Source organism: Sapajus apella, unplaced genomic scaffold, assembly GCF_009761245.1.
Source record: "Sapajus apella isolate SASKATOON/1434 unplaced genomic scaffold, GSC_monkey_1.0 scaffold36, whole genome shotgun sequence".
NCBI classification, from domain to species: domain Eukaryota; kingdom Metazoa; phylum Chordata; class Mammalia; order Primates; family Cebidae; genus Sapajus; species Sapajus apella.
The window spans coordinates 32547023-32574787 of NW_022436976.1; the positions used below are offsets into that span (position 1 = coordinate 32547023).

At 44.7% G+C, this 27765-nt stretch overlaps 2 protein-coding genes across 6 annotated transcripts in view; one reads left to right on the top strand and one right to left on the bottom strand.

Annotated features, from left to right (window-relative positions):
• Window positions 1-4801: 4801 nt before the first annotated feature.
• Window positions 4802-12125, top strand: CZIB (CXXC motif containing zinc binding protein). Of its 5 annotated transcripts, none has more exons than XM_032296964.1 (8): window positions 4802-4885; window positions 5114-5197; window positions 6522-6578; window positions 6934-7015; window positions 7226-7257; window positions 8732-8809; window positions 9832-9897; window positions 11493-12125. In XM_032296964.1, exons 1-8 carry the CDS (start codon window positions 4880-4882, stop codon window positions 11568-11570), a joined length of 483 nt encoding a protein of 160 aa, XP_032152855.1. In that variant the 5' UTR covers window positions 4802-4879; the 3' UTR covers window positions 11571-12125. The 5 variants fall into 5 exon arrangements, with proteins under 5 accessions (XP_032152855.1, XP_032152857.1, XP_032152856.1 ...); XM_032296968.1 differs by lacking the exon at window positions 4802-4885 and adding an exon at window positions 4892-5011; XM_032296966.1 differs by lacking the exon at window positions 9832-9897.
• A 532-nt stretch (window positions 12126-12657) lies between these two features.
• CPT2 (carnitine palmitoyltransferase 2) overlaps window positions 12658-27765 on the bottom strand; it is a 20681-nt gene continuing 5573 nt past the window's right edge. The window contains exons 2-5 of the mRNA XM_032296971.1: window positions 25152-25232; window positions 23547-23653; window positions 14678-15982; window positions 12658-13216 (exon numbers count right to left, since the gene is read on the bottom strand). Of these exons, the coding sequence (XP_032152862.1) occupies window positions 12885-13216; window positions 14678-15982; window positions 23547-23653; window positions 25152-25232 (1825 nt within the window). The 3' untranslated portion in view covers window positions 12658-12884. The remainder of the gene's footprint in view (window positions 13217-14677; window positions 15983-23546; window positions 23654-25151; window positions 25233-27765) is intronic.

The window sequence follows — 27765 nt, forward strand, 5'->3', positions numbered from 1 at the left end:
TTGAGTCTGTGACCGAGTTGGAGTGCAGTGGTGCAATCACAGCTCACTGTAGCCTTGACCTCCCAGGCTAAAACAATCCTGCCTCAGCTTTCCTAGTAGCTGGGACCACGGAAATGTGCCATCATGACTGGCTAAGTTTTTCATTTTTTGTAGAGACAGGGTCTGGCTGGTCTCAAACTCTGCACTGAAGCCATCCTCCTACCTCAGCCTCCCAAAGTGCTGGAATTACAGGTTTCAGTCACTGTGCCTGGCATATATGCGTGCGTGCGTGCGTGCGTGCGTGTGTGTGTATTTTTTTTTTTTTTTAGACAAAGTCTCACTCTGTCACCCAGGCTGGAGTTCAGTGGTATGACCTTGCCTGACTGCAATCCCACCTCAGGCTCCTGAGAAGCTGGGACAACAGGCGCATGCCACCACACCCAGCTAATTTTTTGTATTTTTAGTAGAGACGGGGTTTCACCGTGTTGCCCCAGCTGGTCTTGAGCTCCTAAGCTCAAGCAATCCACCTGCTTCAGCCTCCCAAAGTGCTGGGATTATTGGCATAAGCCACCGCACCTGGGCCCTATTTATATCTTACACTGTGTTTTGAGGTTATTATTTTTGATAGGTTCATCATTTAGTCTTGCTACTCAAGATAGTAGTAGTTTACACACAATTACAGTGTCAAAATATTTTGCATTTGTCTATGTAGTTACTATTCCCGATGAGTTTTGTGCCTTCAGACGATTTCTCATTGCTTGTTAATGTCCTTTTCTTTCAGAATGAAGAACTTCCTTTGGCATTTCTTGAAGGACAGGTCTGGTGTTGACAAAATCCCTCAGCTTTTGTCTGCCTAGGAAGTCTTCATTTTTCCTTCATGTTTAATTGATATTTTTGCCGGGTATACTATTCCAAGATAAACATTTTCTTTTCTTCAGCACTTTTAATGTCATGCCACTCTCCCCTGCCTGTAAGGTTTCCATTGAGAAGCCTGCTGCCAGATGTACTGGAGCTTCTTTGTGTATTATTTTCTCTTGCTGCTTTTAGGATCCTTCTTTATCTTTGACTTTTGGGAGTTTAATTATTAAATGACATGAGGTAGTCTTATTTGGGTTAAATCTCCTTGGTGTTCTATAACTTTCTTATACTTGAATATTGGTATCTTTCTCTAGGTTTGGGAAGTTGTTATTCCTTTGAAAAAACTTTCTATCCTAATTTTTCTCTACCTTCTCTTTAAGGCCAATAACCTATTGATTTGCCCTTTTGTGTCTATTGTCTAGGTATTGTAGGCGTGCTTCATCCCTCATTTTTTCTTTCATTTCTTCTGTGTATTTTCAAATAGCCTGTCTTCAAGCTCCCCAATTCTTTCTTCTGCTTGATCAATTCTTTTTTTTTTTTTTTTTTAGATGGAGTCTCACTCTGTTGCCCAGGCTCCTGGAGGACAGTGGCACAATCTCAGCTCACTGCCTCTGCCTCCCAGGTTCAAGTGATTCTCCTGCCTCAGCCTCCTGAGTAGCTGGGACTATAGGAACATGCCACCACATCCAGCTAATTTTTGTATTTTTAGTAAAGACCGGGTTTCACCATGTTGGTCAGGCTGATCTCGGAACTCCTGACCTCATGATCCGCCCACTTCGGCCTCCTAAAGTGCTGGGATTCCAGGTGTGAGCTACCATGCCCAGCCTGCTTCATTGTTGCATGTTGAGAGACCCTGGTGCATTCTTTGGTATATCAGTTGCATCAGCTCCAGAATTTCTATTTGATTTTAAAAATTGTTTCCACCTCTTTGTTAAATTTATCTGGCAGGATTCTGAATTCCTTTTCTATCTTGCATTTCACTGAGCTTCCTCAGTGACAGTGAATTCTGTCTGAAACGTCACATATCTCTCACTCTGGGATTGGTCACTGGTACCTTATTTAGTTCATTTGGTTAGGTCATGTTTTCTTGGATGGTCTTGATGCTTGTGGGTGTTGAATAATTAGGTGTTTATTGTAAGTTTCACAGTTTGGGCTTATTTGTACTCATCCTTCTTCAGAAGGCTTTTCCAAATATTCAAAGGGAAGTGAGTGCTGTGATCTAAATCTTTGGTCACTGCAGCTGTAACTGCATCAGGGGGCACCTCAAGCCCAGTGATGCTGTGACTTTTGCAGACTCAGGGGTACTGCCTTGATAGTCTTGGTGAAGATTTGAGAGAATCCCTGGATTACTAGGCAGAGTCTCTTGTTCTCTTCCCTTACTTTTCCCCAAATAAATGGAGTCTCTCCATGCTGAGCTGCCTGGAGTTGGGAGAGGAGTGACACAGGCACCCCTGTGGCCACCACCGTTGGACCTGAGCTGTGTCAAACCTGAAGCCAGCACAGCAGTGGGTCTTGCCCAAGGCCCCTGGTGACTATTGCCTGGGTTCTGCTGATGTTATTCAAGGCCCAAAGGCTCTTTCGTCAGCAGGTAGTGAATCCAGCTAGGCTCATGTCTTCTCTTTGGGGTGGCAGGTTCCCTTCTGGCCCAGGGTGGGTTTAGAAATGCTGTCCAGGAGCTAGGGCATGGAGTCTGGACTTGAGAAATCTACTTGGTGCTTTATTTTACTGTGGCTGAGCTGGTACCCAAGTTGTAAGACAAAGTCCTTTCTACACTCTCCTCTCTTTTCCTTAAACAGGAGTCTTGCCCAGTACTGTGGCTATTACTAATGTCTATTCTAGGCCCAACAGCTCTTTGGTCAGCAGGTGATTAATCCTGCCAGGATGGGGTCCTTTCCTTCAAAGTAGCAGTTCCCTTGTGGCCCACAGTAGCTCTAGAAATATGTGAGAGACAGAGCCTGGCAAGGGGCCTTCAGGACTCTGCTTGGTTATTCTACTGTTGCTGGGCTAGTATTCAAGTTGTAAGACAAAGGCCTCTTTGCTTTCTCCTCTCCTTTCCTGTCTCTCCTGGAGCTGTGAGCTGTGCTGCCTGGGGTTGGGGGGCGGGTGGCATAAGCACTCCTTTGGCTCACCAGCTGGTATCTCACTAGTCTGTGTGCAACCCAAGTCCACTGGCTCTGAGCCCAGAACAGCACCAGGACTTGCCCAGGAATTGCAGTCCTTGTGGCCTAGGCTGCCTTTAAAATTTACTCAGGACCCTGGAGCACTTTAGCCAGTGATGGTGGGGCTCGCCAGAACTTGACCACTGGGATGGATGATTGCCTTCTGGCTAGGGTTTCTCTAAATGCTTCCTCTGTGAGCAGTGGTTGAATTCCGCTCTGAGTTGCTTTCCACTGTGACAGGGCGGCACTCAGTTCCAATGCAAAGTCCCATAAGCACACAGATTTTCAATCTGTGCCAGGCAGCCAGCTGCTGCCAGAGGATGATGGAGGGTTGTGGTGGCAATTCAAGACTGTCTTTCCTACCTTCTTCATTGCCTTGTTCCTTTTTTTTTTTTTTTTTGTCCCCCGGGCTGGGGGCAGTGATGCGATCTCAGCTCACTACTTCTGCCTCCTGGGTTCAAGCAATTCTCCTGCCTCAGCCTCCCAAGTAGCTGGGACTACAGGTGCGCACCACCATGCTCGGCTAATATTTGTATTTTTAGTAGAGACGGGATTATACTATGTTGGCCAGATAGGTCTCGAAAGCCTGACCTCAGGTGATCGGCCTGCCTCGGCCTCGGCCCAGTGTAATCCCAAAGCACTGGAATTACAGGTGTGAGCCACTGCGCCCGGCCATTGCCTTATATCTTGATGTGATGTTAAAACCAGGTACTGTGATTGCTACCTGATTTTTTGGTTCTCATGAAAGTGCTTTCTTGTGTGGATAATTCTTCAGTTTGGTGTTCTTGCCAGGGTAGAGGAGGAGGTGGATCACTGGACGGTTCTATTTGGCCATCTTGCTCCACCTCCCACGAGTCTTGAATAAGCTGTGCCTTTTAACGTTAACGTCCACAGCTCCTGCATGGTCTCAGATGTAGCCTGGACAGGAGACTAGGTAAAACAGAGTTCAATAAAAGTATGATAGAAGGATAAGCCAGGTGGGCCCCCAGAGAAGAGCCAGCTGAAGGAGAGTGTCCAGTCTCAGGGACCACAGTGAGAAGGATGTGGACACAGGGCAACCCTCTGGAGAGGGGCCTCGAAACCAGGTCTCTTGGATGAAACAGGAAAGGGCGGTTTAAACAATGGCACCATACCCAAATCTGATAAACCAATACACTCTGCTTTTTAAAGTGTATTGGTTTATCTTTATTTGGCAGTCTTGTAACTCTTCCTTTTGTAGTTTTTGCTCTGGGGAGGAGGAGCTGACGTGATCTGAGAAGTTCGAGGGCAGGAAGGGTCTCTGGCCCTCCCCCTCAGAAAATCGCGCTGCAGCTCAAAGCTAAGCTGGAGAACATCACCAACCTCCAGCCTGTGGGCGAGGACTTCCGGTGGTAACTGAAGGTGCGGCCGGGGCAGTGCCCGGGTAGAGGCGTCCCGTCCTAATCTCAGTGCTGAACCGGAGCTTTCTCTCTGGCAGCATGAGAAGTTCGACGGCAGGCATGAAGAGCTAGGAAAGAACTGAAGGGCAGGGACTGTCTTGTGCGCGTAGTGTCCGCTTAGTGTAGGCACAAAATCGGCCTTCAATAAGGGTCTGTGGCACCGAATCCTGGAGTCAGGCTTCCGTGGGTCTGAGCACGGGCTGCTCGCGGACCTGACTGACCTCCACTAGCCCCAGATCCCCAAAAGAGAAAAGCCCCGCGGATCAGGCAAACAGCCGCAAGCAGAGATCCCATCCGCAGTGAGCCGCTTGGTCTGGCGTAGGCTGCGGCCGTTGCTTTCCGGCGCGTCGTAAAACGCGGGTGTCGTTTTCCCCAGGCCCCACTGAGGGTGCGCAGACGGCGCCCGTCTTTTACGACGCGCCTGAAAGCAACAGCCGCAGCCAGCGCCGGACCGAGCGGGCCACCATGGGGGTGAGGGGAGACCGGCTGCGGCGGGGACATGGAGGGGAGGTGGCGAGGATATGGGAGGCAAGAGCTCGCGCCAGGAGAAGAAGCAACGAGTGGGCTCGCGCTGAAGGAGCGGGAGGCAGAAGGAATGTTTGTCTCCCTGTGGCACCCACGGCTGGGAATCCAGGGGGTCGGGCCGGCGTGGGGCTGCGCAGGCGAGCCTGACTCAGTCGCTCTGGCCCTCCCCTTCAGAAAATCGCGCTGCAGCTCAAAGCCACGCTAGAGAACATCACCAATCTCCGGCCTGTGGGCGAGGACTTCCGGTGGTATTTGAAGGTGCGGCCGGGGCGGGGCCCGGGGAGAGGCGGCCCGTCCAGATCTCAGTGCTGAACCGGAGCCTTCTCTCCGGCAGTATGAGAAATTATTTAACCAGGCACATTAGGTGTTTGGGGTTTTCCTAATTAGAATTTTACGTTTGCTTTTTATTAAAGTGTATTGGTTTATCTCTAATTGGCAGTCTTAGATAGCTTCATTTTGTAGTTTTTTCCTGTGTTAAATATTTCTTGGTCTGTAAACAGACACTGAACGAAATGTTACTTAAAGGGACGTTGTGATTATTTATAAGGTGAATAATTCGCCTTCCACTTATTTGGTTTTCTTTATTGTGAAATAGTTTAATTTTATGCATAATCCACTCCTCCGTTCCCCTCCCACACTGGTAAAGCTGGTACTCTAGTGACATGTCCACAGAGGTCTTCCCTTACCCCGCAGTTCGAGGCTCTAAACTCTTTCAGATCGCAGAGCTTCTGCTCTGTTTTCCTCCTGCTCTAAATCCCAGCATCCTCTACCTCTTAAAAGCCCTGTTCTTCGGGAAGCCGCCTCCCGACTGCTTTTATTTCCCAGTATTTTGAAGCCTGAATACCAGGGCTTACTTGGGAAAATCTGTTCTTTGGCCTCAAGAAGCAGAATCTAGTGAAGGAGACAGAAAAATAGAGTAACATCAATGATAAATACTTAAACCAGTGACATACAGGGCCTGTGGGAACATAAAGCTTCTAACCAAGCAGAGTGGATGGGGGGCCTGGTGAGTCCATTTCTCTCTTTATTTTTTTAGTTGACACATAAGAATTGTACATATTTATGGGGTATATAGTGATGTTGTGATATATGTAATGTATAGTGATCAGATCAAGGTAGTTAGCATATTCTTCCCAAACATGGATCATTTCTTTGTGTTGGGATGTGTTGGGAGCATTCAGTATCCTCCTCCTAGCTATTCGAAACTATTATTGTTAGCTATAGTCATCCTACAGTGCTATAGAACACTAGAACTTATTCCTCCCATATCTTTGATCAAATCTCTCCCTATTTCCCCCTCCCCTGTTGAAGCCATCTCTATACCATGAAAGCCTAGAATCCCCACCCACACTGAGCACTTCATGGAGGAGGGTGGGCACGCTGGTGTAGGAAACAGCCTTACTTGTCCTTTGCCCAGAGATAAGTCTAGTTATGTCCTTGTTGGGGCTGTTGTTAAGGATGAAGTGAGATTGCCAACAACAGGGTAGGTCATGAGCCTGCCCACCTCCCACTTTTCTTACCCTTACCTTGGTGTCTGCGCAGCTAAGCCAACTGCTTTACTAACATTCTTTTTCCCCCAAAGATGAAATGTGGCAACTGTGGTGAGATTTCAGACAAGTGGCAGTACATCCGGCTGATGGTAACTGTTCCCCACCCCAAACATACATACTTGCAAACACACATACACTTCTTGAGCAGGGATTTGGGGAAACTGGCCTTCTCTCCAGTTCTTTGCTGTCTGCTTTTTGTGGTTTGGGAGGGCACATGTCACTGTGATTGGCACTGAGTTCAACAGGCATTTTTGAGGTATGAGGCAGAGTTCAAAATCAAGGGGAAGCCCTTCTTTCTTTTCCTCAGGAAGGCTCGCCAAGAGCCTAAGTTACCCTCTCTGGGTCTTGGTCTCTTTTAACTGGACAATTAGTGGTGGGGTTGATCTCCTCAGGACCCTGCATCTAATTCATATGTGACTGAAAGTTCTGTTTGCTCTTTGCCAGGACAGTGTGGCACTGAAGGGGGGCCGTGGCAGTGCTTCCATGGTCCAGAAGTGCAAGTTGTGTGCAAGAGAAAATTCCATCGGTAGGTCAGGCTGTGTGTACTGAATTTTGCCAGGGGGGCCTACAGCTTCCTGGCAGCAGGCTGAAAGTAGGCTCATGTTACCTGTGGGTGGAGTCGGGCCTAAGATGCAACACCTGTGCAGTGTGATCTTTTTCCAGGGCCAGATCTGTGCATCCGGGTGGGACCAGGGAATGGACCCAATTCAACTTTGTGTTCTCTTTTCTGTTTCAGAAATTTTAAGCAGCACCATCAAGCCTTACAATGTAAGTTTGCTGCTGTAGTGGCAGGCATGGTGGGGTTAAATCCTAACTGGAGTTAGTAGCTACTGTCTGGGTTCTGGACTCACGCCTGCATCAGAGTGACCTGCCATAGGACATTATCACTCATGAATTCGGTTCTTCGTTCACTCAGTCATTATTCGCCGTACACTGAATGCTTGGTATATGGGCTGTTGCCAGTATAACTCTGAGCCAACCTCAGTGTTCAGATTGCATCACTGAGAGCACTTGCCTTGTCTTCGTTTTAGGGGACTAGCAAGCTTTCTCTGAACCATAGTTAGGGTAGAGCTTGGTGCATCCTATCCTTTATGGCATCAGTGTTATTAAATAGTTATACGTAACTGCATAACAAGTTAGCCCAAAGGTGAGTGAGGGAGCGTGTGCTTTAGGTCTGTTTGTTTAAAGAAAGCCAGTTATTTGTATTCACCCATTCTGTATTCTGTATTTATTTAAAGTATCTTGAGTTGTGCCAAATTCTAGGCTCTGTCCTGAAGTTAAAGAGAAATTAAATGAGGCCTTGCCCACAAGTTAATAATAATCTAGTGGAAAATACAAGCAATAATCAAACTAGGGTTTAACAGAGAAGCGCCTTACCAGTGCCAGATGTGGTCAGTGTGCAGGAAATTACAGTGAGTAATTTTACAGTGAGTGACAGGATGAGACTGAATGTGGGGGCATGGCACTTGTGGTCCCTAAGCCCCTAGGTCAGGTAGGCATGAATTTCCTGGCCACCTAACCCCACAAGAGGCTATGATTTGCCCACAGTCACACAGCTGAAAGAGCTAGAATTCAGGCCTGAGCTATCTGGCTCTGTTCAGGGTCATACATGTTCATGATTATTTGAGTCAGAGCCTGAGCTGGGGCTTTGAAGTCCCACTTCTCTGCTCTCCACACTGTTCCATTCTGCCTCGTGTATGCCCCCTCCACATATGTTACCATTTCAAAGGCTCTAAGCCAGCCCTCCGCCCTTGCTGCGTGGCAGATGGTGAGCAAAAGGCTATGGCTAAGTGTGCTGGGTCTGTTTGGATGATCTGAGACTTAAGAGCTTAACATTCTTGTTCACGTTTTTGGTGTTGATAATTTTATTTACTATTTATTGAGCACTGTGCTGGGCACTTTATATGCATTTCAAAATCTGACAATAGAATTGTAGAGGTTTCTTCGGCTCTATTTGACAGTTTAGGAATCTTGGGCCCAGAGGGGGAAGAGAGGCAGCTTACCTCCCATCCAGGCAGGCTGACCCAGCATCCACACTGTTCTCCTGCAGCCTCCATGTCTACAGAAAGCCTCATAGGGAGTAGGTGCCTAAGGCAGGCTTCCTCTGAGAAGGGGATGAGTTGTTCTTGCGACTCATGCTAGGCCTCCAGGGGCAGTAAATGCCCCCTTGGCAGGAAGGAGAGGGGCCACAGGGTCATTCTGAGAGTTCATTTGGGCCTACCTCAATACACTTTCTTTCTAGGCTGAAGACAATGAGAACTTCAAGACAATAGTGGAGTTTGAGTGCCGAGGCCTTGAACCAGTTGATTTCCAGCCTCAGGTGTGTGTGTATCTTCCTTGGGAATCTCTATCTTTGGGAAAGGGATATATGAAGTGACAGCCAGAGCTGTAGAGACCATGGACTAGACATTCTCCTTTTTAGCAATAGTGATAATTGTCCCGTATTAAATGGCTGCTGTATGCCTGGGCACCCATGCTCTTCATTTTTACATGTTCCCATGCTTAATCCTCATAGTAGCTGAGTGTGGTGGCTCACCCCTGTAATCTCAGCACTTTGAGAGGCCGAGGTGGGCAGATCATGAGGTCAGGAGATCAAGACCATCCTGGCTAACATGGTAAAACCCCATCTGTACTAAAAATACAAAAAATTAGCTGGGCATGGTGGTGGGCGCTTGTAGTTCCAGCTACTTGGGTGGCAAAGGCAGAGTAATCGCTTGAACCTGGGAGGCAGAGGTTGCAGTGAGCCAAGGTTGCGCCACTGCACTTTAAGCTGGGTGACAGAGTAAGACTGTCTAAAAAAAAAAAAAATGCTCTTAGTAACCCTATGAATTTATTCATCCTATTCTTCAGATGAGGAAGAAACTGAAGAGGTTTTGCAACTTGCTCAGGGTCACATAGTAAGCCATGGAGCTATAGTTTCAACCCAGGTCTATCTGACTCCAGAGCTAGTGCTCATCCCCTTTTATTTGTACGGTGTTTCACCTCACAACAAATCTGTGAGATAGGCAGAAGAGGAAATACTTCCTCCCCATTTGATAAATAACTAAGGTCCAGCCTGGGAAATGACATGCCCAGGGGCCTTCAGCTCATCATGGGTAGTGGAAAGGTTTACTCTGCACCTGCTGCCTTCTAGTCCAGGGCTGTAATTCAGAGAAACCACCACTCTAGTTCTGAGGTAGCTGCTGGGTCCTGGAAGCTCAGCAGGTATTCCAAGACAAGTGCTCATACTGCATCTCTGCCCACCATCCCAAAGGCGTGAGAAGAGCCAGCAACCTGGCCAGCCCTCACATAGAGCCTAGTGCCTCCTTCTCCCAAGATTAACTGCCACCTTGTCCCCTGCAGGCTGGGTTTGCTGCTGAAGGTGCGGAGTCGGGGACAGTCTTCAGTGACATTAATTTGCAGGAGAAGGTATGAGACTTGGGGGCTTTATGAGGTACTATAGGGTACCTGGTGAGAATTATTTTTTGGTGAATGAGGCTCATCAATGGAAAGCCAACTTCATATTTTTGTGCTTTTGTATGTTTGTGATTTTGCTGTTTAAATGGCCTCAAGTATAGTGCTGAAGTGCTTTCTAACGTCCCTACATGTAATAAAGCTGTGTCCCTTACAGAGAGAATACGTGTTAGACAGATAAGCTTTATTCAGGCATGAGCTGTCGTGCTGCTGGCTGTGAGTTCAGTGTTCAGGAATCAACAGTATATATTAAATAAGGTATCTTTAAACAGAAACACATAAAGTAAGATTATTGATTGGTTGATGAAAATGTTACTAGAGGCTCATGGGAACCTAACCCTGTATTTTCCCTGGGAGTATTCATTCAGTATTTCCTAATTCAGTGTTTTTGGTGGCTTTATTGAGCCTAATACCATGAAGAAGAAGAAGTAGTCTATATTAGTGGATGTATTACTAGCCTGCAGTTAGAAAAGCTTTGTGCTCAGGCCTTGAAGGAAGGACAAAAACTTGATTTCATTTGCATAGCATCTAATAATAGCAGCAGCTAGCATTTACTGAGCTCTTACGTGTGCCAGGTACTATGCTGAGTGCTTTTAATTAATTAATTAATTAATTATTTCATTTTTTGAGATGGAGTCTTGTTCTATCGCCAGGCTGGAGTGCAGTGGCACGATTTTGGCTCACTGCAACCTCTGCCTCCCGGGTTCAAATGATTCTTCTGCCCCAGCCTCCCGAGTACCTGGGACTACAGGTGCACGCCACCACGCTCAGCTAATTTTTCCATTTTTAGTAGAGACAGGGTTTCACCATGGTGGCCAGGATGGTCTTGATCTGTTGACCTCGTGATCTGCCTGTCTTGGCCTCCCAAAGTGCTGGGATTATAGGCGTGAGCGACCGCGCCCAGCTGATTTTTTTATTTTTTTGAGACGGACTTGCTCTGTCACTCAGGCTGGAGTGCAGTGGCACAATCTTGGCTCACGGCAATCCCTGCCACCTGGGCTCAAGTGATTCTCCTGCCTCAGCCACGAGAGTAGCTGGGATTATGGGTGCCTGCCACCATCCCTGGCTAAATTTTGTACTTTTAGTAGAGACAGGCTTTCACCTTGTTGGCCATGGTGGTCTCGGACTCCTGACCTCAAATGATCCACCTGCCTTGTCCTCCCAAAGTGCTGGGATTACAGACATGAGCCACTGCGCCCGGCACCCGGCTGGTAAATGCTTTTAAATGTGTTACCTCATTTGATTATTTCAACATTCGATATGAACTACCTTGTCCTTTTTCTTTTTCTTTTTTTTTTTTTTTTTTTTTTTGGCTTTTTAAATAGAAGACAGGACTTGGAAAAGAGGCTCAGAGAAGTTAAGTGATTTGCCTACAGTCACACAGCTGAAAGAGCTGGAATTTAGGCCTGAGCTATCTGGCTCTGTTCAGGGTCATACATGTTCATGCGTATTTGAGTCAGAGCCTGAGCTAGGGCTTTTAAGTCCCATTTCTCTGCTCTCCACTGTTCCATTCTGCCTTGGGAGGCTGACATTGCTATTTTGTTTCCCAGGACTGGACTGACTATGATGAAAAGGCCCAGGAGTCTGTGGGAATCTACGAGGTCACCCACCAGTTTGTGAAGTGCTGACCCCTCTTCCTGCACACTTGAACTGAGAAAGGACAAAGTACTCTAAGCAGCAGAGCCCACAGGGGCTGGTTCCTTTGTCCCTTGTCTCCTGGCGGCTGTACCAAACATTCACAATCTGCATGTTGGACTTTATTGCAGCTTCCCAAGCCCCATCAAAAAAGCCCCTGTTCGTGCTGCACTGGTGCGTGAAGGTGAAGTCAGGTGGCAGCTGCTCCCTCCACAAATAGGAACTCATGCAGCAGCAGTTTACTCCTTAGGAAAATGAAGAGTATTTTTAAGGAGATGGAATCTCCTCAGTGAGGGGCAAGTTTGTAGAGAAGACGAAACTGCAATCCCACCATCACTCAATGAGCCAGAAGCCAATGGCAACTTACTGTAACCCGAACTTACTGAACTTGCTGTTGGAAAGATCTTTGTGAGGATTAGGAATTAGGTTTTAAAAAATTAAGAACCATCTTCAAGCAAAAATAAAACTTTATTTCCGCATAAACAATAAATAGACCTGAGTTAGTTTTCCAAACCCTTCCTCCTGATTAAATGCACTTAAAACTGAAATCTCTCGTTATCTTTGGTTGTGATCTAGTCCCACTCGGAAATTACAGGTTTAGCTTTAAAACCATGATTTTAAAGCTCAAGCCTGTAGTTGGTTCCTAGACACTCATGATTAGTTTCACAGAATAGCACCCACTGGCTACACAGTCCCCAATTTTCGTTTTTGAGACTGAGTCTTGCTGTGTCACCCAGGCTGGAGTGCAGTGGTGTGATCTCAGCTCACTGCAACCTCCGCCTCTTGGGTTCAGGCAATTCTCCTGCCTCAGCCTGCTGAGTAGCTGGGACTACAGGCACCCATTACCACACCTGGCTAATTTTTGTATTTTTAGTAGAGACAGAGTTTCACCTTGTTGGCCAGGCTGGTCTCAAACTCCTGACCTTGTGATTCGCCCACGTCAGCCTCCCAAAGTGCTGGGATTACAGACATGAGCCATTGCGCCCAGCCGTTCTTTTTTGTTTTTGTTTTGAGACAGTCTCGCTGTGTCGCCCAGGCCAGAGTGCAGTGGTACAAACTCGGCTCACTGCAACCTCAACCTCCTGAGTAGCTGAGATTATAGGCACAATTCACACTTGGCTAATTTTTGTATTTTTAGTAGAGACGAGGTTTCACCATGTTGGCTAGGTTGGTCTCAAATTCCTGACCTCAAGTGATCCACCTGCCTTGGCCTCCCAAAGTGCTGGAATAATAGACATGAGCCACCATGTCTGGCTTCCCAATTTTCATGATGAGGAAGTGACGGTAGCTTTTCATCTGCCCAGAAGTTAACTTTTGATGGATTTGCCTTCTAAGGCATCAAAAATGTCTTCTAAGGCCTTCTCCACACATTGGAGAAACTCCCGGGCATTGCGGCCTGGGTAGGAAGACACATTGCAGCCTATCCAGTTGTCATGAACAGCATACCCAATGCCAAAGCCATCAGAGACCACCGGGGCAAAGCCCCCAAGGTTCACTGCTGGGCTGCTTAGAGTGCTTGTAGACAGGACATTGTGATTTATCTGCTCGTATGCAGGGTCCAGGTAGAACTCGGGCAAGATGATACCTTTGGCTGCTGCCAAGTACCGCAGAACAAACAAGTGTCGGTCAAAGCCTTGGCCTGTGAGAAACAAAATGGAAAATCAGAGTCTCAGGATGGAAAAGGACCTGAGGAAAACCTCCCCACTCACCACATGGTAGGAATCACCCTCACGGCATCCTTGAGAGTTGGGGAAGGCTCTGTTTACCTCTACGCACACCACCAGCTGACTAACCTTTGGAGCAGCTCAAGCTAGAATATTTTAAATTATTTAGAAAATATGTCATACTGAAAAATAGCTGTGAACAGCTGAGCTAAAAGTGAGCCTAAAAGGAAAGCATAATTTTAAAGATTCGAAATCAGTTTAGTCAGAGTCAACACAGCACAGGAAGAGAGTGTGGACTCAAAAACTAAGATAAAACTACAAGTCTGATTCAAGCATAAAAGAGAAGATTGAGTCAGGGGACCAAAATGGAAAGGCTGTTGGACCAGGGTTGTAATCTCAGCCTTACTACTAATTTGCTGTGTAACGGGGCCAGTGGCTTGGTTTTCTGCCTATAAAATGGAGGGAAGAGAAGACTAGAATGTCTTGGTGGTCCCTTTCACTTCCAGCACTTTATGGTGACATGAAAGGACAACTGTGACCCTCCAGGTCCTTTCCAGGTCTTGAATTTTATCAAAAAAAGGTAATGATGGATGACATTTGGAAAGAATGACCTATTTACTGGGAACACACACACTGCAACTGAAATGAAGTTAGAGGGGCCGTGAGTTTAGAAATCCTAAATGTTCAAAAGTAAGTCTGATATCCAATGAGTAATAGAAAAAGGAGGCTGGGTGCTGTGGTGCATGCCTGTAATCTATAATCCTAGTGCTTTGGGAGGCCAAAGCAGGAGGATCACTTGAGCCCAGGAGTTTGAGACCAGCCTGGGCAATACAGTGGGACCTCATCTCTACAAAAAAATTTTAAAAATTAGGCCCAGCACAGTGGCTTTATGCCTGTAATCCAGCACAGGGAGGGAGCGCAGGTGGATCACGAGGTCAGGAGTTGGAGACCAGCCTGGCCAACACAGTGAAACCCCGTCTTTACTAAAAATACAAAAATTAGGCACGGTGGTACACACCTGTAGTCCCAGCTACTCAGGAGGCTGAGGCAGGAGAATCACTTGAACCCAGGAGGCAGAGGTTACAGTGATCCAGGATTGCACCACTGCACTCCAGCCTGGGTGACAGAATGACACTATGTCTCCAAAAATAAATAAAAAGGATAATTAAGTGTCACAAATGAAAGTGACCTTAAATGAGGACAATGTCAGATGCAATTACCTACCCCTGCTTAGGAGGCAAGAGCTTTCTGATCCCTAGTGGCTAATGTGGCTGTTCAGACTGCAACAGTAGAAAAAAAAAAACATCTTGGGAGTTGGTGATGGATTAAACCTAGTGAAGGGGTAAAAACCAGATTTGGGATAGAATATGACTTAGGCTTGCTTCCCCAGGCACTGAGGACAAGACCCAAGGGCATGCTGCCCACCACTGCCTTACCCATTGCCGCTTCTTTGGTCAGCTGTCCATGGTACTTGGAGCAGTCAGCCATCATCTGCTGAAGCTCGCCAGCACTGTGCTTGGAGGGCTCCCTGACAAAGGCCTCAGAGCACCTCTTCGTATAGATGGAGGCTGGGCGGATGGTCTCAGTGCGGCCGTGCTTGAATGCAGCAGTGCTGCAGGACTCGTAAGTGGCCACTGTCTTCCCGTACTGCCGCAGGAAGGCCATCTGGAAGGCCAGCTGGGCCACCGCGTCAGGACTCAGCTTCTGCTTCTTCAAGAATTCTTTGCCTCCTCTCTGAAACTGGATGCCATCAATAGTGAGCGTTTTCATGGTTGCGTCAAACTTTTCCTTAGCAGTCGTAATGCCAGTCTTTAAGGCATCACTCAGCTTGAAGTTGAGTTTCCGCACGGCATCAGTAGAGTCAGTGGTGGCTGGCTGGCTCTGTGGAGTGATGGCAGGGGTCTGAGTGCTGTCTTTAAACACTTCATTAAAAAATCTGAGCACTGCCACACCATCACCCCAAGAGTGCTCAAAGTGGACAGCAGCAGAGCCATCCTTGGCGATAATGAGGTTAAAGGATTTATCAAACCAGCGGTTAGTGCCATCCCCATGCAGCATGTTGTGGGACAAGTGGATAAGGTCCTTAATGGGGAAGTCATCTAGGCAGAGGCAGAACACAGCAGAGTCCACTTTCCTCAGGCCCTCCTCATTGCCACTACTCAGCAGCTTCTGCCTGAGCTCTGCCCAGATGTCTCGGTTCTCACTGGTCAGGTATGCCAGAGGAAACTCGGGGGCGGGGCTGCCGTCTGAGAGAATGTACTTCAGATGTGCCTGGATTTCTGAGGGGCTCACAATGTTCCCATCTTGATCCAGGACATCGAAGATATAAAAATTTCCTTTTCTTAGGACCAGGAGGTGTCTGGCCTTGTCATCAGTGAAGAGTTCATCCCGACTGGGCTTGGGTAAACGAGTTGAATTGAAAAGCCGAAAATACTGGGACATATCCAGGGGATATGCATTGACCAGGTAGGCCCCGTACCAGGACAGAGAGGAAGGCACAAAGCGTATGAGTCTCTTGAAGGTGTCAGTGTCACTTTTTGCAGGATTCAAGTGGAACACTTCTGGCTCCAGAAGGCCAGCCCGCAGTGTCTTCAGAAACCGGATGGCAGAAACAGTCATGTTGGTTGCCCGGGTGAGCTGGTCATTGTACTCAGATTTTGGGTCAGGATTGAAAGCAATAAATGGATTAAAGTTCAGAACAATGGAGTCTCGAGCAGTTAGGTACATATCAAACCAGGGTCCTAAAAAACAAAAAGAAAAAAGTAACATAAAATGTTAATGCTGTCCCTAAAAGTAAGATTTGAGGAAGAAAAAAAATTCAAGTATAGGCAAAGGAAATGCCATCCACCTCCAGAGAGAATTCCCTGATTGGTTTTTTGCTCTGCAATAATTCAAGCCATATAAATAGGATCATACAATATATGGTCTTTGCATCTGGCTTCTATCACTTATAAAAATGTTTTTGTTTTGTTTTTTGAGTCAGAGTACTGCTCGGCGCCCAGGCTGGAGTACAGTGGTGCAATCTTGGCTCACTGCAACCTCTGGCTCCTGGGTTCAGGCAATTCTTCTGCCTCAGCCTTCCAAGTAGCTGGGATTACAGGTGCCTGCCACCATGCCCAGCAGATTTTTATATTTTTACTAGAGATGGGGTTTCACCATGTTGGCCAGGCTGGTCTCAAACTCCTGACCTCAGGTGATCCACCCGCCTCAGCCTCCTAGTAATGTTTTTAAGGTTCATCCATGTTGTAGCATGTAACAGTTCTTCATTTCTTCTTACTGCTGAATAATGTTCCATTATATGGATATACTATATTTTATTTATCCACTCATCAATTAATGGACATTTGAACTGTTTCTACTCTAGCTATTATAAATTATATTGCCTTTTTTTTTTAAGATGCATGGGATTTCTGTCATCCAGGCTGGATTCCAGTGGTGTGATCATGGCTCACTGCAGCCTTGAACCCTGGGCCCAAGCGATCCTCCCACCTCAGCCTCCCAGGTAGCTAGGACTACAGGTGCATACCACCAGCCTGGCTATTTTTTTTCATTTTTTTTGTAGAGATGGTGTCTTACTATGTTGCTCAGGCTAGCTTCAAACTGGCCTCCTCTCACCTCAGCCTCTCAAAGTGCTGGGATTACAGGCATGAGCCATTGCACCTGGCTATTAAGAATTATGTTGTTATGAACTTCATATACACGTTTTTGTGTGGACATATGTTCTCAGTTCTCTTGAGGATATAGCTAGGAGTGGAATTCTACATCACATGGTAAGTATCTGAGGAACTGCCAGGATGTTTCCCAAAGTAGCTGCACCATTCCCACCAGCTGTCTATGAGGGTTCCAATTTTTCCACATTCTCAACAGCACTTGTTATCATATGTCTTGTTGCGTGGAGAATTCTGGTAGGTGTAAAGGATAGCATTGCAGATTTGATTTGCATTTCCCTAATGTTGATTGTTTTTTCTTTCTCATTCTGTTTCATTTCTTGGTTTAAAGGAATAAAATACAGTAACACTTCACTTGCATTCATGCTGGAACAGAGCACCCCATCTCTTTAGGTTTCTCTTGTTTCATCTCCTTTCAGGGCAACATTCATACTTGATTGCCCACCTTATCGGGGGAAACGTCTTCGCTGTCCTTCTGTGCACAGTGTACCTTTGTGCACCCCCTGTTTAGAAAGTACTCAGAAAGCTATTAGAACTATCAGTGCATGGATCCCTCAGACTAGCCCTCTGAGTTCCTATAGATGTTTTACCTGTAAGAATTCCAGAAGCAGTATCTTATCAGAAAATATGTCAAGGAAAGTTCCTGCTAGGGTTAGTAAGCATGAATAAACTCTATAAATAAGGGCCATTTTTCACTGGGGCAAATAATGTTCATATGTGCAGCACTGGGAAAAGGATCTATAGTTGCAGATTTGTCTGTTACTCATTTGTTGGTCCATTCACTCGTTCCATCTCCTGAGAATCAGTGCTATGCCAGACCTTGGCCCAGGGGATTTAGAGAGGAATAGGACATGGTCTTTGATTCTGAAAAACCCTGGTGAAGGAAGCAAACAATTAAAACATAATGTAATGTATTAAAATGGTGAGAGAGAAGTAGTACTGGTGGATAAGATATATTTGATGAAAGAAGACATACATTCATGCCTCTGACCTCCCCCGCTTTAGCAAAATAATTTCAAAGAGAAATAAATCAGTAAAGCCAAGAGAACGTGAGAAGAGAAAAATACTGGAAGCTGGAAAGCACTTATGCAACTGGTAATGACTGAAGCAGACTGGAGAAAGCCAATCCTAAACTGGCAGGAAAGAAAGCCAAGAAATCATATGATTTGCACAGCAGAACCCCCAGAGGGCTCAGTAATTGGCAGCCTAGATACATCTGGTTGCAGGACTATTTAATTATATCACCACTACCACCACCACCACAACCTGAGATTCCCTCCTCACTCCGGTAGAAGACTTAAGTTTTACTCTCTGGAGAAAATAAAACTGGGAGATCTGCGTCACAGTTAAGATCTCAAACCTTCTTCCCTTACCCTGCCTTCTACAACACTAGCAACCTTTTGGCAGTTTACTGGAAAAGCATCCCTAGAGAAACTAACCCAATGACACTACCATTAGGGGCAACCCAAGGAAGCAGTTTAGCTGGATCACTGCATTAGTCTGTTTTCATACTGCTATAAAGAACTACCTGAGACTGGGTAATTTATAAAGAAAAGAGGCTTAACTGACTCAGTTCCACATGGCTGGAGAGGCCTTAGGAAACTTACAATCACGGCAGAAGGTGAAGTGGAAGCAAGGCACATCTTACATGGCAGCAGGAGAGAGAACAAGTGAGGATTAGGAACTGCCAACACTTTTAAACTATCAGATCTCATGAGAACTCACTATCATAAGAAAAGCATGGGGGAAACCACCCCCATGCTCCAGTCACCTCTCACTAGGTCCCTCCTTTGACACTTGGGGATTACACTTCAAGGTCAGATTTGGTTGGGACACAGAGCCAAACCACATCATTCCACCCCGGCCCCTCCCAAATCTCATGTCCTTTTCACATTTCAAAACACAATCATGCCTTCTCAACAGTTCCCTAGAGTCTTAACTCATTCCAGCATTAACTCAAAAGTACAAGGCCAAAGTCTCATCTGAGACTTTCAAGGCAAGTTCCTTCTGCCTATGAGTCTGTAAAATAAAAAACAAGTTAGTTACTTTCAAGATACAACGTGGGTACAGGCACTGAGTAAATGCTCCCATTCCAAAAGGAAGAAATTGGCAAAACAGAGGGGCTACAGGCCCCATAAAAATCTAAAATTCAGCAGGGCAGCCATTAAATCTTAAAGCTCCAAAATAATCTTTGACTTCATGTCTCATATCCAGGGCATGCTGATGCAAGGGGTGGGCTCCCAAGGCCTTTGGCAATCCTGCCCCTGTGGCTCTGCAGAGTACAGCCCCATGGCTGCTTTCACAGGCTGGCATTGAATGCCTGTGGCTTTTCCAGGCACATGGTGCAAACTGTCGGTGGATCTACCATTCTGGGGTCTGGACAGTGGCCCTCTTCTCACAGCTTTTTTTTTTTTTTTCTTTTTATTAGAAATTGAGAATACAGCAAGTAGGGAAATCCCACATCAATGGAACCATCACACAGATCCCCTTCTGAAACCCCAACCTTCTATGATCCCCAAAAATGTGCTTTGTGACTTTAGCAATTTATAAAGGGGAAGAGGGAAAATACTGAAAAAGGCCACTATTTAATGGTGAAAGAATGAAGCTGTAGAGGTCCCAACCAGCCTAGGGCCAAAAAAGAAAATTAAAAATCTGCACAGAGCAAGCAAGCCTCTGACTGCTGAGAGTAAGGCATTCAGGTGCCAACCTGGTGAGAGTTCTCAGCTCCTCAGTGGGAACTCTGTGTGGGGCTCTAACTCCACATTTCCCATTTGCATCGCCCAAGTAGAGGATCTCCATGAGGGCTTCACCCTATAGCAGACTTCTGCCTGGACATCCAGGTGTTTTCACATATCCTCTGAAATCTAGGAGGAGGTTTCCAAATCTCATCTCTTGTTTTCTGCACACCCAACACCATGAGGAAGCCTCCAATGCTTGGGGCTTATGCCCTCTGAAGCAAGCCAGAGCTGTGCCTTGGCCCCTTTTAGCCATAGCTGGAGCTGGAGTGCCTGGGACACAGGGCACCATGTCCTGAGGCTGCACAGACCAGCAGGGTCCAGGAAACCATATTCCCCTCTTAGGCCTCTGGTCCTATAATGGGAGGGGCTGCTGTAAAGATCTCTGAAATGCCCTGAAGACATTTTCCCCGTTGTCTTGACTATAAACATTTGGCTTCTCATTACTTATACAAATTTCTGCAGTCGATGGCTTGAATTTCTTCCCAGAAAATTTTTCTTTTCTACTGCATGGTCAGCCTGCAAATTTTCCAAACTTTTATGTTTTGCTCCTCGCCCCCAACTTTTTTTTTTTTTAGATGGAGTCTCATTCAGTCAAGGCTGGAGTGCAGTGACGCAATCTTGGCTCACTGCAACCTCCACTTTCCGAGTTCAAGAAATTCTCTGCCTCAGCCTCCTGAGTAGCTGGGATTACAGGTACCTGCCACCACGCCTGGCTGATTTTTGTATTTTTAGTAGAGATGAGGTTTTACCATCTTAGCCAGGCTGGTCTTGAACTCCTGACTAGTGATCCACCACCTTGGCCTCCCAAAGTGCTAGGATTATAGGCATGAGCCTCCGCACCCGGCTGCTGTGCTTCCGTTTTAAACATTAAGTTCCAGTTTCAGGTCATCTCTTTGTGAATGCAGATGACCATATATTTTCAGAAAAAGCCAGGTCACACCTTGAATGCTTTGTTGCTTAGAAATTTCTTCCGTCAGACACCCTAAATCATCTATCTCAAGTTTAAAGTTCTGCAGATCTCTAGGGCAAGGGTAAAATGCTGCCAGTCTCTGCTAAAGCATAGTAAGAGTAACCTTTGCTCCCATTCCCAATAAGTTCCTCATCTCCATCTGAGACCACCTCAGCCTGGACTTCATTGTCCAAATCACTATCAGCATTCTGGTCAAAACCATTCAACAAGTCTCCAAGAAGTTCCAAACTGTCCCACATTTTCCTGTCTTCTTCTGAGCCCTCCAAACTGTTCCAACCCTGCCCATTACCCAGTTCCAAAGTTGCTTCCATATTTTCAGGTATCTTTATAGCAATGCCCCCCATCCTGGTACCAGTTTTCTGTATTAGTACATTTTCACACTGCTATAAAGAACTACCTGAGACTGGGTAATTTATAAAGAAAAGAGGTTTAATTGGCTCACAGTTCCTCATGGCTGGGGAGGCATCAGGAAACTTACAATCATGGTGCAAGGTGAAGGGGAAGCAAGGCACATCTTACATGGCAGCAGGAGAGAAAGAGAACAAGTGGGGGAACTGCTAAACACTTTTTAACTTTCAAAGCTCATGAGTACTCACTATCATGAGAACAGCATGGGGAAAACCACCCCCATGATCCAATCACCTCCCTCCAGGTCCCTCCCTCAACATGTGGGTATTACAATTCAAGATGAGATTTGGGTGGGAACTTAAGCCAAACCATATCAATCACCATTAGAGCAAAGCCTGTAACTTAAAAGCCCCACCCTCATCCACATAGCTTCCAAGAGCCTTTTTAATATCTCACTGATATCTAAGACAACACAGGATTACGAAGCATCTGAAGAAAGAAAAGGGCAAAACAAACAGGAAAAATGCAACTTTGAGGCAACAGACTACGAAGAGAGAAGAGATCTTAAAAAAGAATTCTCAGAGATAAACTATTTTTTAAAAGAACACCCTAAGGAGAAAAAATAACTTGTGGAAGTACAAAATAGGAAAGCAGAAATTTAAAAAATCAATAGACAGGTTTAGAGGTTAAAATTAAGTAAATCTCCCAAGATGATGGAACAAAATAACAGAAGAAAAATACGAGTGAAAACATAAGAAAATTAGAGGATGAGAACAAGAAATTCTACACCTGAATAATAAGAGTTCTACAAAGAAAAAAACTGAGGAAAAAAATGGAGAGGAAGAAAATCAAGGAAATAAAACAAGAAAATATCCCAAACCTGAAGAATGAGTTTCCAGATTCAAAGGACTCACAGAGTGGCCCAAGAAAATGGGTAAGAATAGATGCACACCAAAACACATTACTTGAAATTTCAAAACACTGGGGACAAAGAGAAAATTCTAAAAAGCTTCCAAAGGCAGAGAGAAGAAGCAGTGAAAAGATCAAGTCTCAGAATAACATTAGATTTACCAACAGCAACACTGGATGCTAAAAGACAATGAAGCAAAGCTTCCAAAGTTCTGTGGGTAAATGATTTCCAAACTGGCCAAATTATCCATGAAGTATAAGGGTCATTTTAAAATTTTTGCTTCCCATGTTCTGTTTCCAGATAGTAAAGGGAATATGTGCTCTGATTAAAAGAGAGAGAGAGAAGCCAAGAAAGAAGAAAATATGAAAGACAAGAAACTCGAGTCCCAACATGACAAAGAGATGACAGATGCCCCAGCTGATGGTGAAAGAGCCCAGGAGAGGAGCTTCACAGAAGGCCAAAAGGCTCACAAATCTAGACTAGAGCATGTTGCAAGTTCTGGAAGGGGTTTCATCAAGAAGGCCAAAATGAATAGAATGTCCAATCTGCTTTCATGTATTGAGAGGAGATTTAGACAGCTTGGGGAGAATCTGGGGTAAAATAGTAAGCACATAGAAAACTAAAGAAGAGACAGGATGGAATAATTATTAACTTCAGAGGAAACAAAAAGTTTGTACAGGAAAGGAAAAACAATCCCAATATGCCGTATGACTCAGCTGACAATAGTGCTTATATGAAGAACATATACACTAGATACTGAGTTATCCAAAATTACAAATCCCTATATGAAAATGAGGGGATGGGAAGTGTGTGTATACACTCATATATGTGGCGGGATATAAAATACTGCTGGATTCTAATCTTCTACATTGACATGTCAATAGCTAATGGCTAAAGCAAAAAAATCAAGATGCAGTAATATAAGTATCTAATTTAGAGATATGGGGGTATAAATCAAAAGATTTACGAGCTGAAAGTGAGAAGTGGGAAATTAGGAGATGATCAGGAAATTGCTCTTTTTCCTAACAAGCCTTACAGAACTGTCTGATTCTTCAAACTATGTGCATATATAACCTTGGTAAATATTTAAACTAAAAGAAGTGCTGTAGGAACAGAGGAGGAAGCAACCAACTCTGAATGGAGAGGAAAAAGGACTGAGAAGGTTTCACAGAAAACCATCCTCCTTGGATCTTAAAAGAAGAATTTGCCAGGCAAAAAAATGCTAGTGGGAACAGCATGGATAAAGGCACAGAAGAATCAAAGACTGAGGGTTCAGGGAGCAATGAGGAGCTCAGCAGGAAGTATGTCAGGGAGGGTGGTGAGATGAGGCTGGAGAGGACAGTTATGCCTGACCGTGAAGGACCCAGAATGATACGGTACATAGGACTTAATCCTGCATCCTTTTCAGACAGGACCATTGATTAGGTTCTGCCTCAATCCCATCTACAGAGAAGGCTAGCCATTGTCCTTGAGCATGGACTCCAGTCAACACCTCAGCAGACGAGGAACACACTCAGCCTTACCATTTACCTCAGGAAGGGAGGATGAGACATTACTTCATTTGCCAGTCTCACCAACAATATCTTTGAGACCCAAACAGGAGAGAATATGCCTTACTTTTCATTATGGAGGGCTCTGGGAGAAATCACGCCCACAGCCGAGCTTACCTACCTGAAATGTAGCTTGTATGTTTATTCTGTTTGTCCTGAGCAACCAGCTGCTTGTGCAGTTCTTTTCCAATCCCATTTTCAAAACTCTTGCAAAATTGTTCTGTTTTCCTGAAACATTCAAGAAAAGACAAAATCAAACCACAGTAGGAAATATGTGATTTTTAGGTTCATGGCAAGGAAGTCATAGAGTTTTTGGTCCTCAACAGCCTAGCCCTAAAATCTGGACTTAGATCAGAAAGTACCTCTAACCAGAACAGGAATCAATCTAAAATTGATAATCTAGACTACCTTCTTAAAACGAATGATTAGGATAATCAATCATCTCACAAAACAATCCATACCCTAGAAGGCAGTTTGGCATGGAGAAAAGGACATAAGCTCTAGAGTCAGCAGAAGTTAAGTCTGAATCCTAGCTCTGTCACTTTTCACACTGTGTAATCTTGCATAAGTTACTTGATCTGAGTCTCAGTTTCTTGATGTGTAAAACAGGTAATACCACTTTACAAGATAAAAAAATATTTGTAAAACTAAGGATTTAGAATACCCTAAAACATAATACTTAGTAACTAGTAGTTATTACCATATCAAGAGAAACATCAAATAACTAATAAGGAATATCTGAAAACAGAGGACTAGATTATGGATAATTCATCTGTTTCTCCATCACTGTCCAGTAAAGAGTTCTGTGATTCCAACAACAGTGCCAGTTGCCTGTAGAGAAAAATTTCCACTATGGAAAAAGAGTACTACACTAGGCTACAAGAACTTAATGCAATCCACTTTTTGACAATGTCTGGTATTCTTTTCCAATTCCATGCTGTATTAGCTTCCTAGGACTGCTGTAACAAAACACCACAAACTGGGTGGCTTCAAACAATAGAAATTTATTCTCTCACAGTTCTGGAGACTTCAAGTACAAAATCAAGGGGTCAGTAGGACTATATCCTCTCTGAAGACTGGGGAAGAATCTCTTGCATGGCTTTCTCTGAGATTCTGGTGTTGCCAGCAATCTTTGGCATGCCTTGGCTTGTTGACACATCATTCCAGTCTCTGCCTGTGTCCTCACCTGGCTGTTTCTGTGTCTTCTTACAAGAACACCAGTCATATTTGACTAAGGACCCATACTACTCCAGTAGGACCTCATCTTAACTAATTCATCTGCCACAACCCTAATTTCAAATAAGATCATCCATTAAATTTCATGAAAAAAGGCATACATTTTGGAGGCTGCTATCCAACTCAACAAACATGCTCAGTGTGCAGACTTCTGGTCTGCCGTATGGTCTCCTCAAGGGACCTCCCTTCCAACGGCACATGCTCTCTATAAATGACCAGTACCAGCGAGCCTCCCAGGTACATCTGCTAAGGGAAAGTACATATTTGGCATTCTGGCTTATAAACTATCTCTTGTTGAGCCTGTTCAGAGGTACCCTCAGGGCTTGGTCAGTCCTTCATGAATGAAAATCTACTTCCTGAACTTGGAAATGTACAACTAGGTTCTGGATTTCTAGAGACCCAGCCGAGTCACAGACATTCCTTGAAGCTCGGTCCACCACCCTGTCTTGAACCATTCCAGCTATGCTCACCCAAGGTTCTCAGTGTTTACCTGAACTGGCCATCATCCAAGAGAGGCTTCAGTGCATTGAGGTATCTCCTGATGGTGTCTTCAAGTTTGGGAATAGGCAGCCTGGAGAGAAAGCAAGGTTAGTGTAAGACTGACAGTATGTGGAAGAGGTTAATTAGCTTTAATGAACTGATTACTAGATCATAATTTGCTTCCCCAAAAAACCAATAATCAGAAGCCACTGACAAATCAGAATCAGTGTGTTTACTAATGCCAAGTATATCAATGGTAACTCTACTTTTTAAGCAAAATAACAACTAAATCTTTAAGTAAACTACTAATATAATTATATTTAATAATAATAATAGATTCAAAATGGGGAAGCAGAAGCTGCCCCAAGCATTCCTGTTTCCTGGTCACAATTCTAACACCTGTGCTAACACTGTATTGGCACTGATTTAATTCTACCCTTAGTTTGAACAACTGTATTTTTCTCCCCTAGGATAAAATGAAAAGGTTCTATTTTTTAAATATTCTTCTGCATTTTACAACAGATAATTGTGTAAGAGTGAAACACAGATCTGTCCAAGGGTCAGCCATATATGGGGGCTACAGTCACTGAATGGTAGGAATCGACCAGTAAGCCATGCCCAGACACCAGGAGTGCCATTAGGAAGAACCAGATAGTCCCATGTGCTTAAATAACAGGAACAACAATTTGCCCACTCATCATTCTCTCTACCAGTGATTCCCAAAGATGGCTATGGTGATGAAGTTACTGGGTTATTATGAAATGAAAACACATGGACAGTAAAGTGAGGTGTATTTTCTCTTTCATTTCAATGGTTTTATTGAAAGATACATCCCCTACTATCAAAACAATCAGAGTTTTATAGGTTACCTCTACCAACTCACAATTAACACTGTTTTTTTTTTTGAGATGGAGTCTTGCTCTGTCACCCAGGCTGGAGTGCAGTGGTGCAATCTCAGCTCATTGCAACTTCCACCTCCTGGGTTCAAGCAATTCTCCTGCCTCAGCCTCCCAAGCATCTGGGACTACAGGTGCATGCCACCATACCCAGCAAATTTTTTGTATTTTTTTAGTAGAGACAGGGTGTCACCATATTGGCCAGGCTGGTCTCAAACTCCTGACCTCATGATCCACCTGACTCAGCCTCTCAAAGTGCTGGGATTAAAGGTGTAAGCCACCATGCCTGGCTCAAAATTAACACTCATATGCAAAATACTGAAATGTTATCAGTCATTTAGGAAAACTGAAACATGATACATAAAGCAGTTTAAAAGCCTAATATAAGATATACTGTGGTTCACCAGTTTATTTTTCAATGTATGTTTATCCATAATACAACAAAAATAAACCAATTATTTACTGCCATTATGAACTCAGACTGTACTAAGTAACCATTCACACTTTAACACCATAGATCCCCTTATATTCACTGACTTACTCAGAAAAATCCCAGATACTGTCTCAGCTATCTCAATCTCATAATTCCAGAGTTGCCTACACGTTTCTTAAGACTTAGTTTTATTACAGTAGGAATATTCATGAAAGTTTACCTTCTTCCCTTTAAATAAAATTCTACATTAGAGACAATGGCAATTTGATTAAAAAACAGTGCTATTTAAAATTTTCTGGAGTAAGGCTGGGCACAGTGGTTCACACCTGTAGTCCTAGCACTTTGGGAAGCTGAGGCAGGCAGACTGCTTGAGTCCAGGAGTTCAAGACCACCTGAGCAACATGGTGAAACCCTATTTCTACAAATGATACAAAAAATTAGCCAGGCATGGTAATGCATGCCTGTGGTCCCAGCTACTTGGGAGGCCAAGGTGGGAGGATTGCTTGAGCCTGGGAGGCAGAGGTTGCAGTAAGCTGAGGTCAGGCCACTGTACTCCAGCCTGGGCAACAGAGTGAGAGACCCTGTCTCAAAAAAAAAAAAAAAAAAAAAAGAAAGGTTTTTTTTGTAGTGTTAACTGTAGCCTGATCTTTAGTGGAGTAAAGCAAGTTTTCAGTGATTATTTATATTTGAGTTGTGAATACAATAAAAACTAAATTTTCTAGATGGAAATTGTAGCAGCACAGACTATGTATAAAAAATGATCATGGATACAAAAAGTGCCTATTTTCTATAAAATATATTAAAGATAATGAATATGCCAAGCATCCCAGGTCTATATTGTTTGCCTTATGTAAATTGCCCTCAGTGTAAATGCCAGGTAGCAATACTGTCTGCATCCCTGAATGATTGAACACTTGGCAGACAATGGCTATGGTGATGAAGTTACTGGTGCACAATGAAATGAAAAAGTATGGACAGTATAGTGAGCTTTCCACAATTCTGCTTAATTTGCTTAATTTAAAATCTGTCCTTAATTCTCAGATTATTTTTTTGTGGATGGCAGTCATTAAAAGTCCTTTCTTTTAAGAAATGTTGGGCCAGGCGCGGTGGCACACGCCTGTAATCCCAGCACTTTGGGAGGCCGAGGCGGGTGGATCACGAGGTCAAGAGATCGAGACCATCCTGGTCAACATGGTGAAACCCCGTCTCTACTAAAAATACAAAAAATCAGCTGGGCATGGTGGCACATGCCTGTAATCCCAGCTACTCAGGAGGCTGAGGCAGGAGAATTGCCT